Raw genomic sequence first — 24,257 nt, forward strand, 5'->3', positions numbered from 1 at the left:
GGACTCACCCGACAGGCGTGAAAGTTGTCTTTTGGAGGACAGTGGCTCTGGAAGCAACAGATTTAGCATGTTCTAATTTCACAGTGGCCTGAGTCAGAGGCTGCGACAGAACATTGGAGACTTGCAACTAGAAATAAACAGAAAAATTATCTGTAGCAACAAAGGCTAAGAGAGAAGAGGATTTTGCTTGTGGGGTCCTTAACTACAGGGAGCAAGCCCTGCAGGAGAACACGCCTTCCTTCAGGAAGTTTCACTGACCTCTGCTCTGCTGCCTATCAGAGATCAAATACAGGAGGAACACATTTGGGTTAGGACAGGACAGATCACAGAACGCCAGCACTGGGGAGGACCCTGTCCCAGTTGCCAGAAGGCAAGTGAAGCCCAAGGAAAGAGAACGACCGGACCCAAAATGACACAGACAGCTACATTTCCAGTTTACTCGTGTCCTGCTCTACCCTTCTACCAATCTCTTTAAAAAAAAAATACTGTCAGCAAGAAAAACGCTTTAGGAAGGTATCAGCATCAGGAAACCGAGTAAATACGCATTAACATTCTTAACTCCCATTAGCTGAATGTCAGCTGTATGCCCATCATGAGCACGAGATAGACAGCATAGCTCCCATTTCACAGATAAAGAAAGTGAGGCCCAAAGAGGTTAAAGGACTGCCGCTTAAGTGGTGGGTCCAGAACTCAACCCCAGTCACCAAGCTCAGAGCTGGTGCTTTGTCCACTTTGTCCCCTCCCAGCCCCCGTGACTCACAGTGAGCTACGCCAGTCAGCTTACTTTCCCAGCCCCGCTGAGGAGGGCTACAAGCAGGACACCTGGAGAAGGCGGACCACGCTGAAGTGCAGGCCACATCCTCAGGAGGCGATCTGCACGGGCCATCAAAGCAGATGGAACTCAAGGCAAAGGGGCCCCACGCAGAATGCCAACAACGTGCAGACAAAAGTTAGGTTACCACTGCAGTCCAAACAGAATGCCCTCTCTAAGGCAAGATGTAGCACCAAAAGAGAGGCCAGTGGTCCCTACTGGGGGGTGGGGAACGCTTCCTGTGAGGAGGCAGGAAGAGGCCAAGCACCCAATTAACAACTACCAGCGTGGGCACCAGAATCACTGGGGAATTAAAACAGCTGTCTTAATACAATGTGTGCAGCAAGTATGGCCGAGGGAAATGCATTCTGCACACAGACTTCTCTATACAGCCAGAGTTATGGACCCAGAAATACAACTTTTGCACTTAATTTACAGCAAGCCTGTCCTATTTTAAAGCCTCGCAGAGGGAAAAAAAACTAACAGCTTCTTTGGCTGATTTGAAGGGGTCTGTGGCCCACCCAGCAGGCACATCCCCGCTTCCAGGCGAAGGGAAACGAGTCGCGCCTTGGGCTTGGCCGGCCTGTGCTCATGGGGACGCCAGCTGGCTGTGGACCCGACTCGAGGTTTCGGAAAGCCCTGTACTGGAAAGGGAGATCAGAGGAGCATGTTCTGGGCGTGCAAGTCGTACCCGCAGGATGGCCTGCTCGTGAGCGTCGGAACCAGGGCCCTCAGACACAACTACCACTGGCACGTGGTAGCGGTTCTGGGAGAGGGCGGCGGCAGCAGAGGCCACGCTGAAGGCTTCTGAGAGCGAGTCGAAGTTCTTCTTGCTGAAGATGGTGTTCATCAGCTGGATGACCTGGTCCTGAGGGACAACAGAAACACAGCTGGAGAGCGCCCGCCCCCGCCAGATCCCCGTCAGTCCTTAGCTGTTTCGCCTGTGCCTCTAGATGGTCTTTTAGCCATTAATCCCCAGATTCTGCATTAAAGCAAACAGGCTGCACTTAAAGTTCAAACCTGGATTTGGTTGGTTTTCTGTCTTCCACTGCAAACTGACAGGCAGGCGTTTATCTGTCAGCCGTTTCGTGAATGGCAACTCCTGAGATGCGAAGTATAGTATAAACTACATACATTAGCACGCACGTGTAAAATGCCTGTATAATAAAAACTACACACACTAACTTGAATCCTGACAAAAAGCCTCAAAGAGCAATATTACCAAGCTTTTCCTAATGGGGAAACTGAGGTGAAGGGTGTTTGTAATGGAAAAAAGTGAAGACTGTGAGGGGAGCCCAGCATTCCCCGTGGGCTATTCTGTCCGCAGAGCTCTCCCACAGCAGAAGGTTCTTTCCTGACTCCCATCACCCTCCTGGCTAAACCACCTTCCCTCACAGCCCCTCCAGCCAGTAAACTGGGCTAGGTCTGTATTTCTAAGGCCAAACTTTATAGCCAAAATGCATATTATTAGAAAGAAATGGAAATAACTCTCCAGTAAGAATGAATGGGCTGCTTAAGGGGAAAACGAAAAGCCATTTTTTAAGAGTGGTACCTAAAAGGCATTATTAAAATGCTGGGGTTGTTTACCGAGGAGGGAACATTTTCCATCCCAGTCAGCTCTGCTTTTTTAAATTCATCATCTAACAAAAGAACTCCCTTGTTCCTGACAGTGTTATTCACCGTCAACTTGAAATAATTCCCCTTAATTGTGCCAATTACATTCTTCCACCACTAGGCTGCTGACATGTGAAAATGGGTGACTGTTCACCAGCACTGTTGTGTCAAATACAATGACAGCAAAATTACTCCAGCCAAATACCTGGTTAGCAGCAGCTTGAAAATAAAGCAAGAAAGTTTAAGCTATATATGTAGAATGGTGCTCATTAATCCACTTTACGGTGTATAGAGAATCCTCAAATCATTTGTACCATAAGATGCTGAATTCCTGAATTCTCACCCATAACAAAAATGAGAAGACAGGATATTGTTAGGCCTCCTACACTTAGGCTAAAGGAAAAGATAGAAGAATGCAAATAGACAAATAAATTATTAGCTCATATCATCTGGAGAAAATAATTCAAGTTATCCGAGACAGATAATTATTTTCTGTGCAAAGAAATGAAACCTAAATCTCTCCTACAGTGTAATAGCAGCTTGCATTTTAAGGACTTCAGGTCAAGGGCTAGGAACCTTCTCACAAAGGGTACAAAGAAGGTTCCAGCAGACTTCCCACATTCAGGCCACCCCCCAAGTTCCTGCAGGTTAACAAGCTCCTCCTGAAAAGAGAGCCAGGGAATGAACTACTGAGGGATGCCTGGCAGAGGCAATGTGTCCATCAGCCAGGATTAGTTACGATGTAACCAATGCTGGCACATGGAGGGAGGGACAAGGCAAGATTTTCAAGTAGAGGACACTTCTCAAGACAAAGAGGATTTGCATGGGCCACCAAAGTGAAAGCTTCATGTGACAAGCAGGAAGGAGAGGGACAGGACAGAGACAAAGCAAGTACAACACACATGGCCGTCTTGCCACACACGTTCCCCTCACAACAAGGGCGACCACGTCCTGACATGCCCGTACCCCTCACAGCAAGGGTGACCACTGGCTGTCGCCTGCTCCACTAACACCCAGCTTCTTGTGGACAGGCGTCTTCTCATTCTCAGTGCCAACCGCAGGATGTTAAGTGACACCCCAAGGTGCTTCTGAACACCCCTCTCTGAAAAAGCCACCCTCAGCAGATGACAGTGACAACCCCTTGGGTGTCACGCCTGAGAACTGTTAGGTACCTCCTTGATGGACGGTTCAGTCCCCACATGGTCCATGAGTCTGTAGGTGGCAGCCACAAATAACGCTGTTGTTTCCAGGCCTTCTTCAAACTGGAGATACACGCCCCCCAGCTCATCCAGGCGAGCAACGAGGTCCTGTCCCAACAGAAGAGACGCACGGTGATGTCAGGCCGGCATGGACGCCGGGTGGAGGGATCTCCCGCTCTAGGTCTGAACATCACCTGGTCGCCTGGCACTTTCTCAGAGAGTAAACTGTACTGTACAGACCCTGTCCAAGCCCAGGCCCCAGCAGCTGTGGGCAGCAGGCGGGGAGGCCAGGTGGCAGTGCACCAGGCAGCATTACAACACAGATGGAGCCCATGGCCGTCTACTGGACAGCACCTACAAAGCACAGCACTTCTCTCTCTCACTCAGGGCTCCAGAGGACGAAGAGAGACACACTGCTCTCCCGAGCAACAGGACCAGGACTGCCTGTCATTGCTGGCCACGCAGTCCACAGCAGGGCTCCCCAGGCAGCAGGGTGTTCTGGGCAAATGGTGGAGGGCTAACAAAAGTCACAACCATGACCCAGTGCCTGTTCTGTACAAGATGCATCAGAACCTCCCCTGTGCCTACACCCACCTCATGAGGAAACTGAGGCTAGGGGCATTACATAACTTGCCTAAGACTACAAAGAAACGGCAGGAAGAAAAATCTGAATTCTAGGTTTGTTGGGCTCTAAAACTTGCAGACTCTTAGATTCTATCTACAAACAGCTGGAAAAGCAGTTCGTTGCCTGATTAACTCAGCCTAACACACACTCCCTGGGACATACTGCCCTCATATGAAGAACCCAAGTGTGCTGTAGAGAGAGAGAGGACGTAACTGACTCTTAACAGTCACGTGTGCATGGCTCTTCAGGAGCTGTCACTGACAGGAGCTGGGACCCATCTGACAGATCACATGCTCACCTCGATCTCCTCCACGATGCTCCTCAGATCAGCCTGCTGGGACAGGTGGGATGCTGTCTGCAAGGCCTGGATTGTTCTGGAAGGTAAAGAGCAGAACCCAATGAATGACAAGTCTCCTTTCTCCTTTCCCCCTTTCCACATATGGATAGTTGGAAACTGCCACAAAATAGCCTAGGCTTGCTTTTTTGGGGGTTTTGGAGAGGCAGAGACAGAGTGAGCTCTCCTCTGCTGGTTCACTTCTCAAATGTCTGTAATGGACAGGGCCAAGCTGGGAACTGAATCCAGGTCTCCTATGTGGGTGGCAGGAACCCCACCACTTGAGCCATCACCACTATGCCCCAGGATTAGCAGGAAGTCCAAGTAAGCATCTGAAGGCAGATACCGGACGCAGGCACTGACAATGGGCATCCCTACCAGTAGGCCAAATACCCACCCCTGCTCGTTCTGATTCTTCAGAAATATAAGCTGATCTTAGCCTTTAAGGAGTTTATTAACAATCCAGCTGGGAAAGACGTGACAAAGATTAGAAAAGATTATTCTAACTTGAGAAGGCAACCCAGGTAACACAGCCAGCAGTAGGAACTGTGGACAGAGAAGGAGCACAGGTTCCCCCCCACCACGCCAGGAATTCCATTTTGGTCCAAGGGCATCACATACAAAACACTGAGACCGTTCAGCAGTTTCTCCTCCTCCTGGCAATCAGCAATCTGTTCTGTGTCTACAGCTTTACCTGTTCTCCGTGTTTCATATAAACGGGATCCTACAACATGTGATACTCTTTGTTGGGCATCTTACTTAGCATCATGTTTTCAGTGCTCATCCCTTTGTAGCACGTAATCAGAACTTGGTTCTTGTTTATGAATTCATATATTTTAACCCATTTATGAGTGTATGTCTACAAGATAAATTTTTGAAGGTGGAACGTGATACGTGGGTATACATATGAATTTTTAAAAGTCAGAATTTATTCTGTTAATGCAAATAATTTGGAAAATATAAATGGTGCCTTTTCTGGGTGAAATGGAGAATGCTGAGGCCCCCTGGTGGTTACACAGATGGCTGCCCAACCCTGGACTGGCTCCCTAATTCCCTAGACACCAGGGCCCTGGTAGGAAACCACCACTTATCAAGTCAACATGACAGGGAATGGAAGGCGAGGCTCTGGCCACTCGTGTCAAGATCATAACAACTTAGGTTCCCCCCATGGAAAACTAAGTTCATGAAGATGACAAGCTGGAAAACAGAGGAGTCCCAATTAACAGGGAAGCCTCCAGAATACTCAGGGGACACCTATTGTTATAATGCACTTAGAAAATAAAACCTGAATTTCCAAACAAGAGACAAATCCACATCTACCCATGGGAAACACGGAGCTTGGTGAAGCCTGTAAAGACAGCGTGGGAACAACTTTTCAATTGGGGCGGGCACTGTGGTTCAGCAGGTTAATGCTCTGGCCTGAAGCGCTGGCATCCCATATGGACACCAGTTCGAGACCCAGCTGCTCCACTTCCAATCCAGCTCTCTGTTATGGCCTGGGGAAGCAGTAAGAGGATGACCCAGGTTCTTGGCCCCTCACTCACGTGGGAGTCCTGGAGGAGGCTCCCGGCTCCTGGCTTTGAATCAGCATAGCTCCTGCCATTGCAGCCAGCTGGGGGGTGAACCAGCGGATGGAAGACCTCTCCCTCTCTCTCTCTCTCTCTCTGCCTCCCCTTCTCTTTCTGTGTAACTCTGACTTTCAAATAAATAAATAATTTAAAAAGAAAGATATCATTTTCCTCTGCTATGGAACGACTGTGGGCCGTGCTGGTAGTAACCTCTGAAGTCTCAGGATGAAGTGAATGTGCTGAGCTTTAGAGAAGCCACGTCACCGGCTTCAACGCCGGCCTCCTCCCCGGCAGCAGCGCAATATTCCAACGCCACCAGAGCAGACCCTGTGCGGCAGATGACTCAGAGACTGGTTTCTGAGGGCCCACGTGACAGCTTCACAAAGTTTATTCAAACCTGCAAGTTCTTTCTTTTTTCCATTCAAGTTCAGAAACAAACACTTCCTAGAGTAAGTCCACTTAAACGCAGAAGGCCCATTCAGAAGAACCTTAGTTTATATCAGATTTCCTCAAAAAGGGCAACTTAGCAATCACATTAAGAACTTCTACCAGTTTAATCTTCACAATAACCCTGTGAAACAAACATTCTCCAGGTTTAATGAATCAAAATCCTGATGCTTAGGTGAGCTAAATAGCCCACTCGGGGCCACAGAGGTACTGAGTAAAAGTTTGGACTTGAAAACAACTCCACCTGGGGCTGGTGTTGTGGCACAATGGGTTACGTCACTGCCTGTGATGCAAGTATTCCACACTGTAGTGTCAGTTCAAGTCCCAGGTGCTCCACTTCCAATCCAGCTCCCTGTTAACCCGCCTGGGAAAGCAGTGGAAGGTGGCACACGTGTTTGGGTCCCTGCCACCCTTGTAGGAAACTCAGATGGAGTTCCAGGCTCCTAACTTTGGCCTGGCTCAGCCCTGGCCATTGCAGCCATTTGGGGGAGTGAACCAGTGGAATGAAGATCTCTCTGTCTCTCCCTGTCACTCTGCCTTTCAAATAAATAAAATAAATAGATCTTTAGCCCCAAAAAAGAAAAAAAAAAATAGATCCGCCTGATCCAAAGCATGAGCTCTTTCTACCTTAGTGCTTTCTCCCTGACGAAGCGACTGGCGTGTCATTGTTTAGGTTTTATTAATTCTGGCTGGGTACTTACCATGTGTCAAGTTCCATAAACACTGTAGATAAAACAGCTTACGCTCTAATATGGAAATAACCGCGACACACAAGGCAGTAACCAGTCAGCTCCCTGAGAGAGGAGCCTCGGGAGGAAACGCTCTAGAGAAGGAACTCCATTTCCTGTGTGCCCACTAGCAGCCAGACACGGCACTGGGCTCTCATGTCAATCACCTCACTAATGCTGGCACTTGCAGATGGGGCTCACAGATGTTAGGAACCTGCCCGAGGTCACACAGCAGTGTTCAATGCAAAGTCTCCCTGACCCCCAGGAGCGTGGGCTTGCCTTGTACATCTTCCTTTTCTGGGAGTTTGAGGAAGACTTTCTTTTGTGCTTAAGAGGCCAAAGTGACTATTCTGCAGTAAGGCAAGTACAGTGACATCATGACATGAGATGTGGTGACCAAGGAAGAATTCTACCACAAAGGAATTATAGCAGAGATCAACATATGTGGTTTGAAATCAAAAGACCAAGGCCTGGGCAAAGTGTGTACAAAATACCAGCCCCCAAACACTGACCCCAAAGTCACTGTTTACCGATCATGTGAATGTGAGGAGGGTGTGAGAGAGAGAGAGAGAGAGAGGCAGGCAGGCAGGCAGGCAGGCAGGCAACTGACAGTGGACCCGGCCTTTACAAAGCTGCTAGTTTAGAGGAAATCTGGTTGTTAGCCAACAAAACTTGGGAAGCATCTTCCTGTTCTGAAAGGGGAAACCGGTGTCACCAGCTTCTTCGAAAACAATGAACAGGACTCCAGGTCCTCCACCTGCTCTTTCAGGGGTGGCAGTTACGTGGAAACACACAGAAAACAACAAAAACCAGCTTCCAATGAGGAGTTTTAACGTTAAAACAACATGTATTATCATGTTTAAGTTTACTACCCTGAAATCAGTTACATTTCCTTTTACAACAAACAGGAAAGCTGCTCAGTCCCTTTCCTGGGTGGTGCCAGTCCAGGGCAGCGGAGTATAGCTCCTAGAGAACCCCACCTGCTGAGGCCCACGCTCCCGCAGCTCCAAAGGACTCCCCCAGCCTTCTTTACAGAGTTCCCACTGCCAACATATCCCCGTGCCGGCCAAGCCTCGGCAAGACATGCATGTGGCCCACCACTCTAGCCCACCGCGTCAGAAGGCAGCTGTGCCTCTGTGTGCTAGTATCTGGCTTATTTAGTTATTTATTTGGAAAAGCAGAGAGACAAAAAAAAAAAATAAATAAAGAGAGAAAAGACAGAGTTCCATCTGCTGGTTCACTCCCAAATGCCTGCAACAGCTGGCACTGGCCAGGCTGAAGCTGGGAACTCAGAACTCCATCCGTATCTCCCACATAGGTGGCTGGGGCCCAAGCACTCGAGCCACTTGGATGCCTCACAGGGTCTGCACCACCAGGAAGCCAGAATCAGAAGCAGAGGCAGAAGCTGAACCCAGGCATTCTGTATGGGATGTGAGTGTCCCAGGTGGTGTCCCAGGTAGCACCTTAACTGCTCCGTCCAACGCCTGCCCCATGCCCTCTGCCTGAGCAGCTTGCAGAGGCCTGCACCTACGTGAGCTCCACAGGACATGATCTCATCTGGTTTAACTTAGCGTGATGTCTGCCATGCCCAGCAGAGGACCTGACACATAGATGCCCAAGAAATGGTTCCTGCACCAACGAATGAACCCCCCAAGGACAGCTTCCAGGAAGCCTGAGAAGCCTCAAGATGACAACTCACGCCAGGACAGTCTCCTCCTTGGAAAGACGAGCAGTAAGGGCCCCGAGTGCTTCCTGGGACGCCACAGGAAGGCCAAAGCCACTCAGGGCGGCCACTGCATGGTAGATCTGGGCCACGGAAGAGTCTTCGCTGACAGTCGCCAGAAGCAGGTCTTTGGTTTCATTGGAAACAGAGATCTGAGAAAGGATTGGCAGAGTTTCAGGTTCTGGCAATGTGTGATGAGCTTGCCCGACGTGGCACACAGAGCAACTGCCAGTCACACCCGCCTCGCCAGACGTGTCCCCGCCAATCCTCAGACACCAGAGAGAAACGGCTGCAAAACCCCAGCTCCCCCCTCCTTAAAAGCTGCTGACAAGTTACTTACATGGGTCTCCTGTGTTCAATACAGCGATTTCCAGAAACCTGGTATGAGGGCTACTGTGCACATTTTTAGATGTTCAAGGGAAATGGGAAGAAAAAGCCAAGCCCTTCCAGAGCCAGAGTGGCAGCAGTAGGGGACAGTTCCAGACCCACGAAAAGTCAAGGGGCCCTCGAGAGATGTACAGACGTGCTTCACGCTTGCAGTCAGAGCAGGAACCTGGACTCACCTCACACCCTGAGAGGACCTGGCTGGACTGGGAGGCGTAGAACAGGGAATCCACGTTGCTGGGGTCAAGGTTAGATTTGATGAAGGCACACGCTTTCTAAACAGAGGGAAAGTCAATGGTAAGAGGTGACATACACAGTGGCTGGGCAGTCAAGATGGTTTTAACATAAGCAAAATTCTAAGCCATCTTCTATAAGGACTTAAAGTACAAACTACATAAAATTTCATTCCTGCAAGCAGTTTTTTTTGTTGGACACTGAAAACACCCCAAATTGCTGACTTCAGAATGTAAGGAGTAACTGGCTTGCAGGGTCGAGGTCCTCTGAGCCCTAGGAAGGAAGGAGAGAAGTCTCTTCACCAATCCCTCGCTCTGGCCATGACCTCTGCTGGACTTTTTAAATTGTTTTTTTTTTTTTTTTTTTTTTTTTATGATCTGTGTTTACTTTCCTATGAACTTTATTTTTGATAATGTATTTTTAAAGTTACATTATAGTCAAAGGCTTGATGCTCCACCAGAAGTAAAAAGACCACAGTTCAGCAGGAAAATAGGCCAGTTACTGCAAATGATCAGTTGAAAAGATGCTCAACTTCACTCAAAGTAAATTTTAAAATAGTCACAAAATCATTCAAACTATAGTAATATATAATTCTTAACAATATGGCAAAAATTTAAAACAAAGTTTGATAAAACACTATATTTGCCACAAAACTGATAGATGTGGGCATCTTTCTTTTTTTATTTTCTGGCTTTTCCCGTTTTAATTTTAGCTCCTCCATGTAAGGGAGAACAGGAGGTTTCTGTCTCTGTGGACACTTCTTGGTGAACACAAGGACTGTGACAGGTGTTGCCGTCTCCTCGTTTAACAGAAAATAGAACTGGGCTTGCAGTGGCTTAGTACCCTGAGGAAGATGTCAAAGCCAGAAGTGGCGGTCTCCAGTGACCCCAACTGTCTTGGGGTCTCCTCTAGATATCATCAAAGCCGAGTCAGGCTCAGCAAATCTAAAATGAGCCTAAAACCTCCCATGTCTCCCACTGGACTTCCCGGCTCTTGCACAGGCATCAGCGTGCCTCTAACTGCCCAAACCAGCATGCTGGGAATCGTCTTCTGCCATGCCCTTCCTCCCTGAGCCTGTCAAGTCCGCCTCCTTTTTGTTTCTCAGGCCCAATCTTGCCCTCTGGCTTCTGTCTCTGCCTGCAGGCAGGCAGGCCCTTGCCATTTCTCAACTGGATTGTCGCCATCATCTCCCAAGTTCTCCTAACCCACACAAGCCGTTCTGTACGCACCCCCAAGAGGGCTCTTCCAATACACGTAGGAAATTGTGTTGGCGACTGCAAAAGCTCCTCGGTGCTGCCTTATCCAGAGTTTCTGCCACCACAAAATGCCCTCCTGACTGGTCCGCCCCCCCGTGCCCGAGGTACCACCACACTCGCTCACACCCCCCAGCAGACTCTACCCTGCAGCCTTCCAGCTCCCCCGGGCTCAGGAGCCTGCTACTCCCCTCCCTGTCCTTGCTGTCGGCCAGACCAGGTCCTGTCTTCATCGGGTGTCCCCTCGTCCACAAAGCCTTTGCTGACATCACCGCCAGGACAGATCCCGGGGCAGGGACTTTGCTGAGTGCCCGTCACAGTGACTGGCACAAGAAGCTCCTGAAACCCATGGAACTTCGACTCTCTCCAACTCCAAGAAAGATACTTTAATAGCTAAATTGCTAAACAGTTTGAAGTAATATAAAATTCAGCTATACAAAATTATATGGTAATGAAAACAGAAGTGGGTGCTTCCGAGGAGTAAGCCAGGGAGCAGGTCAAGGTGGACCACGCACAGGACTACTGCTTGTCACCACAACCATTCTGAATCACCTCGTGTTTTACTGCACGCTTGAGTTACTTTTTCCCCCCCATTTTCATTTTATTTGAGAGGCAGAGTGATAGGAATTTTCCATCTGATGGTTTACTCCCTAAATGCCTGCAACACCAGGACTGGGCCAGCAGCTAGGAACCGAATCCAGGTCTTCCATATGGAATGTGGGCTTCCCAAGCTGTGTCTTAACCCTTGGGACAAACTCCTGCCCTTTGCATGTGTTACTTTACTCAAAATACTTTTTTAATTTTAAAAATGTATTTATTTATTTGAAAGACGGACAGAGATCTCCCATGTGCTGGTTCACACCCCCCAAATGCCCACAACAGCTGAGGTTGGACAGGGCAAAGTCAGAGGTGGGAACTCAGTCTGGGTTTCCCAAGTGGTGGCAGGGACCCACAACCTGAGCTAGGACCTGCTGCCTCTCAGGACGCACGACAGCAGGCACTGTGATTGGAAGTGGAGTTGGGACTCAAACCCAGGCACTCCGTCAGTAAGGGATGCAGGTGTCCCAAGTGTCCCAAACACCCATCACTTATATTTTATGAACAAAATGTAAATAAGTCTCAAATTTCTACCAGAAGCTTGAGAGAAGCCAGAGAGAAAGGAGAGAACAAAATACTTCACCTTACATCGATCAGGGCCCTGAAGCAGAAGCAGCTAATCCACCGGAGGAGCCCTTTCAGGAAGACAGGGTGTGCTCCCCAATGCTCTGTCGCCATCTGGTGCACCAGGGATAGAACACCAGCACCGAAGGCCCCAGATGGATGATCAGTCAGTGCACCCTCTTTCTGTACACTTAAGAATAGTTAAACACTGGCCGGCGTCACAGCTCACTAGGCTAATCCTCCGCCTGCGGCGCTGGCACCCCGGGTTCTAGTTCTGGTCGGGGCACCAGATTCTGTCCCAGTTGCACCTCTTCCAGGCCAGCTCTCTGCTGTGGCCCAGGAAGGCAGTGGAGGATGGCCCAAGTGCTTGGGCCCTGCACCCGCATGGGAGACCAGGAGGAAGCACCTGGCTCCTGGCTTCGAATCGGCGCAGCGTGCCAGCCGCAGCACACCAGCCATAGCACACCGGCCATAGCAGCCGCTGGGGGGTGAACCAACGGAAAAGGAAGACCTTTCTCTCTGTCTCTCTCTCTCTGTCTAACTCTGCCTGTCAAAAAAAGAAAAAAATAGTCAAACACTGCTCTAAGTGTCCTATGTGCACTTCTCATTCAATCCCCAAGCAACGTGCGCACTGGATACTCTAAGTACCTTAAGCTTACAGGAGAGAAAACTGAGGCATTAGGGAGGCAGAGAAGCAACTCATCCAAGGCCACCCTGTTATGGAGCTAGAACTCAAAGCCACCTGGCTCCGGAGTCTGAGCCACACAACAGCCATCTCCCAGGAGACCATCAAAAGCAATCTGCCCTGGAGAACCAGCAAAGCCAAGGTGAGCAGCGACAGCGTCCAAGCTCATGACACTGCAGGCCGGGTTTCAACAGCCGCAGAGTGAGCTCAGGAGGCTCGGGGAGTGCTGGAGCCCAGCTTCAGCAGGCCTTCGCTGGGATTTCTAACTGCAGCTGCTCTCCCATGTTCCAGACTCACCCTGAATGCGCCCTTCCAACTTCCTGCGGCCTGCCTGTGTGGACTCCCTAAAATCGATGCTTTTCTCTACCCATTCTTCCCTATAACTCCTTGACCCAAGCCTGCCATCAAGACTTACAGGACAGAAACTCTTCCATATTAACACAATCAAGACATTTTAAAGTAAAACTTCAAATTTTTTAAAAACTTTAAAAGTTTTAAAGTAAAACTTCCCTGCATCCTCCCCTCCCTTCCCTTCCCACACAGCCAACTTCCCCACACAGCTACCCAGGCTGGAATCTCCATTTCCTCACTCCACTGGTTCACTCCCCCAAAATCGTTGCAACAGCTGGGGATGGACCGGTCTGAAGGCAGGAGCCAGGAGCTTCATGTGGCTCTCTCATGTGGGTGCATGGGCCCAAGCACTTGGGCCATCTTCATTGCTTTCCCAAGCACATTAGCAGGGATCTGGATTGAAGTGGAGCGACCAGGACTTAACTGGCACCCATATGGGATGCTGGCACCGCAGGCAGTGGCTTTACCCACTAGGCCACAGTACCGGCCTCTCCAGCAGGTGTTCTACACACATTGCTCTACCAGTGACCTCTGAGCTGTCAAAGCCAAGGACGTTTTCCAGCATCTGTTCCCTGGACATTGGATGGACTGATCGCATCTTATTTAGAAACTGCCGCTGACTTCCAGATTCTGCTGCACGTCCTGGCTCTCTTCCTACCTCTCCGGCAGCTCCCTCAGTTTCATGCTCTTCTGCCTGGCCATCAGAGGCTAGGGTTCCTCGAGTGCTAGGTGCACCCTGCATCCCCCACCCCAGCAACCCCATGTGTGCCCATGGCTTTGTCCAGAACCTCTCTGCAGATGCCGCTCAGGTCTGTGCCTGAGCCCGACACTTCCCAAGAGCCAGTGACGTGACTCAGAAGCACTGCAAGCTCAGCCCGACGAGGAGCAAATTCACGCTCTCCCCGCGCAAGCCCAACTCTCCTTCTGTGTTCCTGTTTTAGGAGACAGCCCACTCACCCATCCACACACCAGAAGTCAGAAGTTCAGGGTCATCCTGCACTCTTTTGCAGTCTGGCCCTGCAGCCCCTGTCACAAAGCAGGGGAGAAACCCTTCCAAAATGCAAACTGGATCTTGACTCTCGCTGCTAAAAATCAGTTGTGCTTTGGAGAAAAACTCTTCCTTCCTTTTCTCCCTTCTCTCTGCCACTCTGTGACACAGCCTCCTCTCAGTCCCTCAGCTGTAACGTGCTCTGTAGCCCTGAGTGTCCTCTGCGAGAGTCCCTCCCCTCTCCCTGTCTCTCAGCTTTCCCTGTAGGATTCGGGCCACACCCTTCTTCATTTCATGCACAGCTCCCGAGCGCCAAGCACCTGGAGTATGATTACGGCACTTGCCTCTCACGGGCGAAGGAGCTCTCGTGTCTCCTGTGTTCTCAGCATACTGCCTGGCACTGGCAGATGCTCCGATGACTGCTGGGTGAAGCAGCACCTCATTCTCTGCTATCCCTAGCAATGGTCTCGGCACCTGACCCACAAATATACTCACCATGGGCCAGACACGAAGACAAGCACGTTGTATGCATTACCTCATTTAACCCTCAGGACACTCCCTACGGGAGCATCATTATGCACAGTCTATAGAGTGGGAAAGTGCATGATCGACACCATCTAATGTCTCCTGAGTTCTGTCGTCTGAGTACCATCATCTCAACTCTTGCCATAGAATGCATCCAATTTACTTATTCATTTCATTAAAAAGGACATAAAACAAGCACACTGTTCTTATGTTCTTAGTCCTATAGAAAACTAAACAGTATCTATAAAATCCCCCACTCTGATATGCTTATGTTTGGCTGCCTATAGTACCGAACTATCAAAATGAGAGAAGTTGGGGCCAGCACTGTGGTGTAGTAGGTTAAGCCGCCACTTGCAATGCCAGCATCTCAGCCACTCTACTTCTGATGCAGCTCCCTGCTAATGCGCCTGGGAAAGCAGTGGAGGATGGCCTACCCTGCATCCATGTGGGACACCTGAAAGAAGCTTCCGGTCCTGGCTTTGGCCTGGCCCAGCCCTGGCTGTTGCAAACATCTGGAGAGTAAACCAGCAGAGGAAAGATCTCAATCTCTCTCTGTCTCATCTCTTCTCTTCTCTATGTAACTCTTACTTTCAGATAAATAAATAAAGCTTTAAAAAAAAAAGTATACTTTAGGCCGGCGCCGCGGCTCACTAGGCTAATCCTCCGCCTAGCGGCGCCGACACACCGGGTTCTAGTCCCGGTCGGGGCGCCGGATTCTGTCCCGGTTGCCCCTCTTCCAGGCCAGCCCTCTGCTGTGGCCAGGGAGTGCAGTGGAGGATGGCCCAGGTGCTTGGGCCCTGCACCCCATGGGAGACCAGGAAAAAGCACCTGGCTCCTGGCTCCTGCCACCGGATCAGCGCGGTGCGCCAGCCGCAACGCACCGGCCGCGGCGGCCATTGGAGGGTGAACCAATGGCAAAAGGAAGACCTTTCTCTCTGTCTCTCTCTCTCACTGTCCACTCTGCCTGTCCAAAAAAAAAAAAGTATACTTTAAAAAAGAGAGAGATGCTGTGGCCCCGTGAGTTAAGCCAGATGCTTGGGATGCCTGCATCCCCTGTCTGACGCCAATTCAGGTCCCAGCTACTGTTTTTATTTAGCTCCTGCTACTGCCCCTGGGAGGCAGCAGTGACGGCTCAAGTGCTCGAGCCCCTGCCACCCATGTGGGAGACCTGGACGGAGTTCCTGGCTCCTGGCTCCTGGCTTGAGCCTGGCCCATGCCCAGCTGCTATGGCTATTTGAGGAGTGCACCTGCAGATGGAAGATCTCTCGCTCACCTTACTTCTCTCTCTGTCACTCTGCCTTTAAAAAAAAAATTTAAGACAGAAAGATGTTCGCTGTACTGTACATAAAAGCAACTCTCACCCCACACTGCTATTTCCAGGGCTGCTGCTCTTCCCCTGAGGACCTCCCCGTGAGAACAAGCAACCCAGGGCGCCCTCGCTGCTCAGAGGCAGCAGCAGTGCAGCAGGACCGGCAGCGCGCGGCGGGGTGGCCGCAGAGCGCTCACCACGTGCAGCTCTGAAACCCCACGGCTCCCTGCCTGATCACATCAGCGGGCTTCCCAGGGAGGACAAGAACGCAGCCTGCGAGTCACCCACACATTTTCTCATTACGGGGGACATCGAGGGAGCTTCCAGTTCTATGAAGCTGAAGTTTACGATTTATTCTCTCAGCAAATGGTTGCTGCACACCTGTGTGCTGGGCAGGGGGGGTGACAGTTTGAGGGAAAATAAACCACCAATCCAGGCACACCAACTGCTACTACTCTATCACAGTACTACCACAAAGAGCTACTGCTCCTCACCTGCAAGCTATCCTGCATCCATCACCTGTCAGCCGAGTGCTACAGTATCTCCATCCTACAGATGGAAAAATCACAATTCGCTTTGCTTTTTAAAGATTTTATTTATTTATTTGAAATACATTTATTTGAGTTACAGAGAGAGAGGTCTTCCATTCACTGGTTCACTCCCTAAGTGACCACAATGACCAAGGCTGAGCCAGGGCAAAGCCAGGAGCTTTATCCACTTCTCCCACATGAGTGGCAAGGGAACACTGGGGCCATCTTCCACTGCTTTTCCCAGGCCATTAGCAGGGAGCTAGATTGGAAGTGGAGCAGCCAAGACATGAACTAGCGCCCACAAGGGATGCTGGCAACGCAGGTAGCACTGTACCCACTGACCACAATGCCAGCCCTGAAAACTGTACTTCTGAAAGGCTAAGCAAGCTGCACAGGTTACTCAGCAGTAAAATCTGGAAGTCGTCAACATCCTGAAGTCAAACAGAGTGGAGATTATAAGCTTAACTAATTACATCAGGAGGTACATTCACCTTGAGGGTTTACCAGAGTCCAATCAGGAGGGAGAGCATCCTTAACACTCAGGAAGAAAACACCAGCCACAACCAGAGATAGCTGAGCCAACTGCAGCCCACGGAGCAGCATTAGCAAGCTCTCTAGGGGGGCCAGCCATTAACATTTTAGGCTTTCAGGTCAGGCAATCTAGTAACTAACCAACTCTGTGTTAACAACCCCAGAGCAGTGGTACACACTATGTAAATGACAGGTGGGGGCTGTGTTCCAATAAAACTTTATTTATAAAAACAGGCTTCAGGGCCGGCGCCGCGGCTCACTAGGCTAATCCTCCGCCTTGCGGCGCCGGCACACCGGGTTCTAGTCCTGGTCGGGGCGCCGGATTCTGTCCTGGTTGCCCCTCTTCCAGGCCAGCCCTCTGCTGTGGCCAGGGAGTGCAGTGGAGGATGGCCCAGGTGCTTGGGCCCTGCACCCCATGGGAGACCAGGAAAAGCACCTGGCTCCTGGCTCCTGCCATCGGATCAGCGCGGTGCACCGGCCGCAGCGCGCCAGCCGCGGCGGCCATTGGAGGGTGAACCAACGGCAAAGGAAGACCTTTCTCTCTGTCTCTCTCTCTCACTGTCCTCTCTGCCTGTCAATAAAAATTAAAAAATAAAAAATAAATTAAAAAAAAAAAAAAAAAAAAAACAGGCTTCAACCCAGATTCGGCCCTAGGCACTATGGTTTGTCAACCACTCTGCTGCATAGCACTGGGAGGATGCTAACAGACACTGGGTTGTTTATTTAACCTCTCCAAGGTTTCATTTCCTAATCTACCATAGGATAATGTTTATAGGGCAGAATTAGGAGAATTAATTGAACATTAAGATAGCCAGTGTGCCTGGGACACAGGAGGCACTCGGTCAATAACAGCATTGATTACTAATTACAGTCTGGGGCAGGAAATACAAAAAATAATTTTAGAATATTGTATGTCATGCCAGAAAGCAAAAAAGTCTCAACTTTTCATACTGAATCATATAAGTACAGATACGCAAAGGCAAAAAAGGAACATTTTGGGGCTGGCACTGTGGTGTGGCTGGTTAAGCCGCTGCTTGCAGTGTCGGCATCCCACATGGGCGTTGGTTCAAGTACCGGCTGCTCCACTTCCAATCCAGCTCTCTGGTGTGGCCTGGGAAGGTAGTGGAGGATGGCCCAAGTCCTTAGACCCCTGCTCCCACATGGGAGACCCGGAAGAAGCTCCTGGCTCCAGATCAGCGCAGCTCTGGCCGTTACGGCCAATTGGGGAGTGAACCGGCAGATGGAAGACCGACCTCTCTCTCTCTGCCTCTCCTTCTCTCTCTGTGTAATTCTGATATTCAAATAAATAAATAAATAAATCTTAAAGAATAAAAATGGAACATTTTGATCAACAAAGAGAGTAACAGGTGGGCGTTTGGCAGAGTGGTAGAATGCCACACGGGACGCCTACATCCCGCATCAGGGTGCTGGAGTGTGAGGCCCAGCTCTGCTCTCAATTCCAGCTTCCTGCTAATGCAGATCCTGGGAGGCAGCAGGGGATGGCTTAAGTGGCTGGGTCCCTGCCACCCATGAGGGAGACCCAGATGGGGTTCCCGAGTCCTGGTTTCAGCCTGGCCCAGCCTCAGGTGTTCTGGCCATTTGGGGCATTTACTAGCAGATGGAAGATTTCTCTCTCTCTCTCTCTCTCTCTCTGCATCTCTCTATTTAAAATAAATAAAAATTTTTTTTAAAAAAGAGTAACAAGAGAGACTGAAAAGCATTAACTGCTACTACCAGTTCTGGCCACAACAGGCGTAACGGCAAAAAAATTGAAACTACATAGAGGGGGTCTACAAAAAGCTCACAGAAAATGTTATGAAAACATTATGTATGAATTTTGAAAAATTTTTATGCCTAAATAAGTGTACCTTTCCATGTACAAACATGGTGATGTATCCTCATATATCATTATAAGGTTCCCTCACTGTTCATGATGTAGCATAGTAATAATTCAAAGTATTCTGTTATAAATGATGGATGCATATTACTATCTCTAGTGCAATCATTAAATAAAGCAAAACACATAAACAGCCAATGAAATAGAACAGATGTTAAAAAATATCCACCTAAAAGACAGGAAAGAAGGGGGGATACAGATAAACGAGTAGAAACAACAAAGTAGACTCACACCCAACAGTACAATTACCTTAAATACAAATAGAATGAACTCCATAATTAAAAGGCTGAAACTGCCAAGCTTGATTACAAAAAGTCTCTACTACAAACTGTTTACAAGAGTTAGGCTAGGCTGACAACCACAGTCCACTAACCCAAGTCCACCATTACTAAAAGTGAAACAAGCAGACACTACATTGATAAGATGGACACAGTACTACCTAAGAAGTACTTTTGCCAAGAAAATTGACCCTGAACATAATTAAGTCATAAGAACTAATCATCAATTAGGAATAGAAGGAACTACGTTCAAAAATATCATGAAGATACAATCAGTCAAATGCATATAAAGTGATCTAGCTTATTCCACAGATACAAGGGTATTTCAAAAAGTTCATGGAAAATGAAATTAAAAGTTTGGGGGCAGGCATTTGGTGCAGGGGCTAAATCACCTAATCCCGTATCAGAGTGCCTGGTCTGAGACCCAGTTACTCTACTTCTGACCCAGCTTCCTGCTAATGTGCATCAGGTGACACAAATGACTCAAATACTTGGATCTCTGCCACCTATGTGGGTGACCTAAACTGAGCTCCAGTCTACTGGCTGTTGTGGGCTCTCTGTCTATCTCTTTCAAACAAAATGAAAATAAATAAATGCACGCTGTACTACAGCCCTTACATGTTCTATTTTTTAAAAAGGTACATTTATTTTGGTGCAACACATTTTTGAAGAGTGGGCATTACGGCACAGCAGCATCCCATATCAGAGTGCCTGGTTCAAGTCCCGGACACTTTATCTGGATTCCGATCCAGCTTTTTCCGTGCACCCTGGAGGCAGCAGGTGAAGAGTCTGAAGAGGCAGCTATGGGCAACAGCTGTGGTGCATGGCATTAACCCGCTGCTTCAATGCCCACAACCATACTGGAGGGCCAGTTCAAGACCCCCTGCTCTGCCTCTGACCCACTGCCTGCTAATGTACCAGGGAAGGCAGAGAATCATGGTCCAAGTACTTGGGACCCTGCCAGTCACCCAGGGGACCTGGATAGGATTCCTGGCTCCTGGCTTAGGTCTGGCCCAGCCCCAGCTGTAGCAGCCATTTGTGGGGTAAACTAGTGAATGGGAGATCTCTCTCTCTCTCTCCCCCTGTCACTCTCTTATATAAATCTTAAAAGAAAGAAACAAAATGCACTGTGTAAGCCTTGTTCAGACTCTGGTTCAAATCAACTAATTATTAAAACAAAAATCAACTTGAGATAACTGAACGTAGACTGGGAATTAAATGACAGTCAGGAGTTACTGCTGGAGGGCACATTTAGCCTGAACAGTCAAGACTCCAGCATCACTCATCACAGTCCCGGGGTTTGATTCTGGCTCTGCAGGGCTTGTGCTTCTTTACATCCTGCTCATAGACACCTGACCTGTTCCTTAACACACAGCAGGCACCCAGAAAAATCCATCAGATGGAAATAAATACAGGGGCTGGCGCTGTGGCATAGAGGGTAAAGCTGCTGCCTGCAGTGCCGGCATCCCATATGGGAGCCGGTTCATGTCCTGGCTGCTCCACTTCCAATACAGCTCCCTGCTATGGCCCGGGAAGATGGCCCAAGTGCTTGGGCCACTGCACCCTCGTGGGAGACCTGGAAGAAGCTCCTGGCTCTGGCCTTGGATTGGCACAGCTCCGGCTGTTGCAGCCAACTGGGGAGTGAACCATCGGATGGAAGACCTCTCTCTCTCTCTCTGTGTAACTCTGACTTTCAAATAAATAAATAAATCTTTAAAAATAAATAAATAAATAAATAAACACAGCTTGTGCTGAACTCACCTTTGGTCATCCTCTAATGAGCCAGAGTTCGTTGTTGAGAAGCAATCAAAAGGGACCCAGACAGGGGGATGAGGGGTCTCTGAGCCTCTCTGGCCACTGAAACTCGATCGGGCTTACCTTGACATCTGGCACTTGGGCACCAAGGCTGCTGAGACCCACGATGGAGTAAAAGGCGGACTGCAGGTCTGTGAAAGGGCGGTCCAGCGAGGCTTTCAGTCTCTCCACATCATGCTTGGTGAGGTAGTGTGTGGGCGTCAGAGCCTGGCTGCCAGCCACGACTGTCAGGACCAGCAGCAACACAGCGCTTGAACCTTGGGAGGGAAGGACTGTTCAATACGCTGTTCTCTACAGAGCTCCAGGAATGACGCACCCCTCCCCCCCGGCACCTGGCAGAGTGGGGAAGGGTACGGGGACTTGGGGGGGAGCCTAACCAAAAGAGGAGCCTGAGGAAGGGGAGAGGTTGGTCTCGCGCTGGCGGAAGCACGGTTCCCCCAGCAGCCTCAGCACTTATGACACCATCGTGGGCCCATTTAAAGGGCAGCGCGAGGCTGAATCCCCATCACGCCTGGTCCCTCTCACCACCAGACACCTCCCTCCCTCTTCCCACCTCTGCTGCGTTCTTCCCGACTCGGCGCTTCTGCAGGCTTTCCCCTACTGCAACTTTGCTGAAGTTCTGCTTTCAGAATCCCTCCTGAACACCCTCCCTTGGGTTAGGTCCCCAGTACAGGAGTGAAGAACCAGCCTCCAGGCCAGGCCTAAATCCTAGCTCTGCCATCTATTAGCGACACAGCCATGGCCATGGCAGTTACCCAGCCAGCTTGTGCCTCGGCTTTCTCAGGTGTAAAGTGGGGGTAATAACCGGACCTGCTCAGGGGCGTTGGGAGGATGACATGAGTTCATACAAAATACATCTTAGAACCGTGACTGCTAAATGGTGCGCCAGCCGCAGCGGCATAGGAGGGTGAACAACAGTAAAGAAGACCTTTCTCTCTGTCTCTCTCACTGTCCACTCTGCCTGTCACCAAAAAAAAAAAAAAAGTCAAAACCATGACAAAGTGAAGTGTTTGCCACCCAAGCAGCAGCAATGACAAGTCACCCACAAGGCTGACAATCATGATCCCAAATCCTTTGCCTACGGTGTCAAATTAGCTCGACCTAGACCCCCGGGGAAGGCAGGATAACAGCCATTTCACAGGCAGAAAAGTGAGGACCACCGCAGCTTGCACAAACCCTGCTCTAGCACTGCCAAGTTCATATCCCACGACTGCTGTGAGCGTGCTGTAGAAGAGCCGCCGACATTAGCAGTTACTCAAGGCATTGCTCTTCTACGTTCCACTAGTTCTCTTAAACCCATACATGTTACCCTAAAACTATGAAAGCTCTTTAAAAAATGGAGATCTATAACGTGAAGCGTTCACCAAATATATACGGAATGCTACTACATGCCAAGCACTCTCTGTTGCTAAACATACAGAAACCAAACCCCCACCCCTAGAGTCTGTAAGCTATTGAGAAAAGGAAGACATCCCATGAGATAATTAAAAACCATTATTTATCAGGTTGGAAGGTAACAAGTACACAGGACGGATACGTGGGAAGGCAGCCTGTGAAGACCTACAGGACAAGCAATGATGCCCATGGCTGTTCACCAGCAGAAGTGGGGAGAAGATCCCAGGAAGAAAAGTGAGTACAGAGACTGAACAGGGGGCCGGCGCTGTGGCATGGCGGGTAAAGCCGCTGCCTGCAGTGCCGGCATCCCATATGTGCGCCGGTTCCGGTCCAGCTCCCTGCTAATGTGCCTGGGAAAGCAGCAGGGGAAGGCCCAAGTCTTTGGGCCCCTGCACCCACGGCGGAGACCCGGAGGAGGCTCCTGGCTTCAGATGGAGCTCAGCTCTAGGCCGTTGCAGCCATTTGGGGAGTGAACCAGCAGATGGAAGAACTGTCTCTCTCTACCTCTCTCCATAACTCTTTCAAATCAATAAAATAAATCTTTAAAACAAACAAAAAGACTGAACTGGCGATATAGATGGTGTTTTCTGAGCTTTGCAAGACAGCATGGTGAAGCAAGCAAAAGGTGACAAGTAGAGACGAGATGACAGAGCACAGGCCAAACTGGAGGGCCCCGAACGGCACTGGAGGGCCACTGGAGACTTCAGAGCACCGGACTGGACTGCCACTTTAACAGGATCATTGTGTTGAGAACTGACAATGCCATGCTGACAAGGGACCAGGCAGGAACAAAGACAGAAAGACGGGTGCCAGTTAGGAGACCAGTGTCATCACCCAATAGAAAGGTGACAGTACTCTGAACTGTCGCGACAGCAGGGGAGGTGGTGAGAAATCGTCAGTCAGCCTGGCTAGAATTCAGCAGCAAGGCTAGCAGAACGCCTAACGGACAGAAAAACAGCAGACAGAAAAACGGAAGAGCCAAGACACTAATGCTGGGGGCCCAGCACTGCGGCATAGCGGGTAAAGTCGCTGCCTGCAGTGCTGACATCCCATATGGGCGCCGGTTCGAGTCCCGGCTGCTCCACTTCCAGTCCAGCTCTCTGTTAAGGCCTAAGTCCTTGGGACCCTGCACCAGCGTGGGAAGACCCACAGGAAGCCCCTGGCTTCAGATTGGCGCAGCTCCGGCCGTTGTGGCCAGCTGGGGAGTGAACCAGCAGTTGGAAGACCTCTTTTCTCTGTGTAACTCTGACTTGCAAATAAATAATCTTAAAAAAATAAAAGATACTAGTGCTGGGTCCCCAAAACCTGTGTACCTGGATACTTTGTCACAATGTAGTGAACAATGGCAACTAGCGTTTCTCCAGCTGGCCTGGAAATCCTGCCCAACTCAACACCCGAGCTGAGTGACAGCAGAACCTTGTAGGCTCAAATCTGAGCACCAAGCACTTTGCAGGCTCCCAGTCACCGCATCCCCAGCAGGTCCAAGTGACACGGGTGGTTTCTGCCTCCTACAGACCAAGAAACTGAGGCTCACAAGGAGCCCCTGCCCTACGACACGCAACCAAGAATCCGAAGTCTGTTTTTAACCCATTTACTACCCTCAATTTCTCAAATAACGAAGCAGCGGGCCCATGCGTTGTGTAGGTGATTTCCAGTCTCTGGGATTCTAACTTCTCATCTGTCCGACAGAAATAACAGGAGTACACGCGCGTCCACCCTGCAGCGTCCACTCGGTGGCCCCCGGAATGCCACGCACTGCTCTCAACCACGCCCGCCGAGCATTGCGTTTAACACCGCAGCTCTGCGAGCCAATGTCACTAAGTTATTTTTACAGAGGTCCAACGGGACTGAGTGCCGTGCGTGGGTCACATG

General features: G+C 49.8%; 1 protein-coding gene across 2 annotated transcripts in view; it reads right to left on the reverse strand.

Annotated features, from left to right (window-relative positions):
• Positions 1–24,257, reverse strand: part of RPN2 (ribophorin II) — a 57,184-nt gene that overhangs the window by 32,273 nt on the left and 654 nt on the right. For both annotated transcript variants that reach the window (XM_008256021.4, XM_008256019.4), the window contains exons 2-8: positions 21,054–21,247; positions 9,613–9,708; positions 9,026–9,201; positions 4,548–4,623; positions 3,598–3,732; positions 1,503–1,679; positions 9–127 (exon numbers count right to left, since the gene is read on the reverse strand). In XM_008256021.4, the coding sequence (XP_008254243.1) occupies positions 9–127; positions 1,503–1,679; positions 3,598–3,732; positions 4,548–4,623; positions 9,026–9,201; positions 9,613–9,708; positions 21,054–21,247 (973 nt within the window). The remainder of the gene's footprint in view (positions 1–8; positions 128–1,502; positions 1,680–3,597; positions 3,733–4,547; positions 4,624–9,025; positions 9,202–9,612; positions 9,709–21,053; positions 21,248–24,257) is intronic.

This window comes from Oryctolagus cuniculus, chromosome 11, assembly GCF_964237555.1.
Source record: "Oryctolagus cuniculus chromosome 11, mOryCun1.1, whole genome shotgun sequence".
Taxonomy (NCBI): Eukaryota; Metazoa; Chordata; class Mammalia; order Lagomorpha; family Leporidae; genus Oryctolagus; species Oryctolagus cuniculus.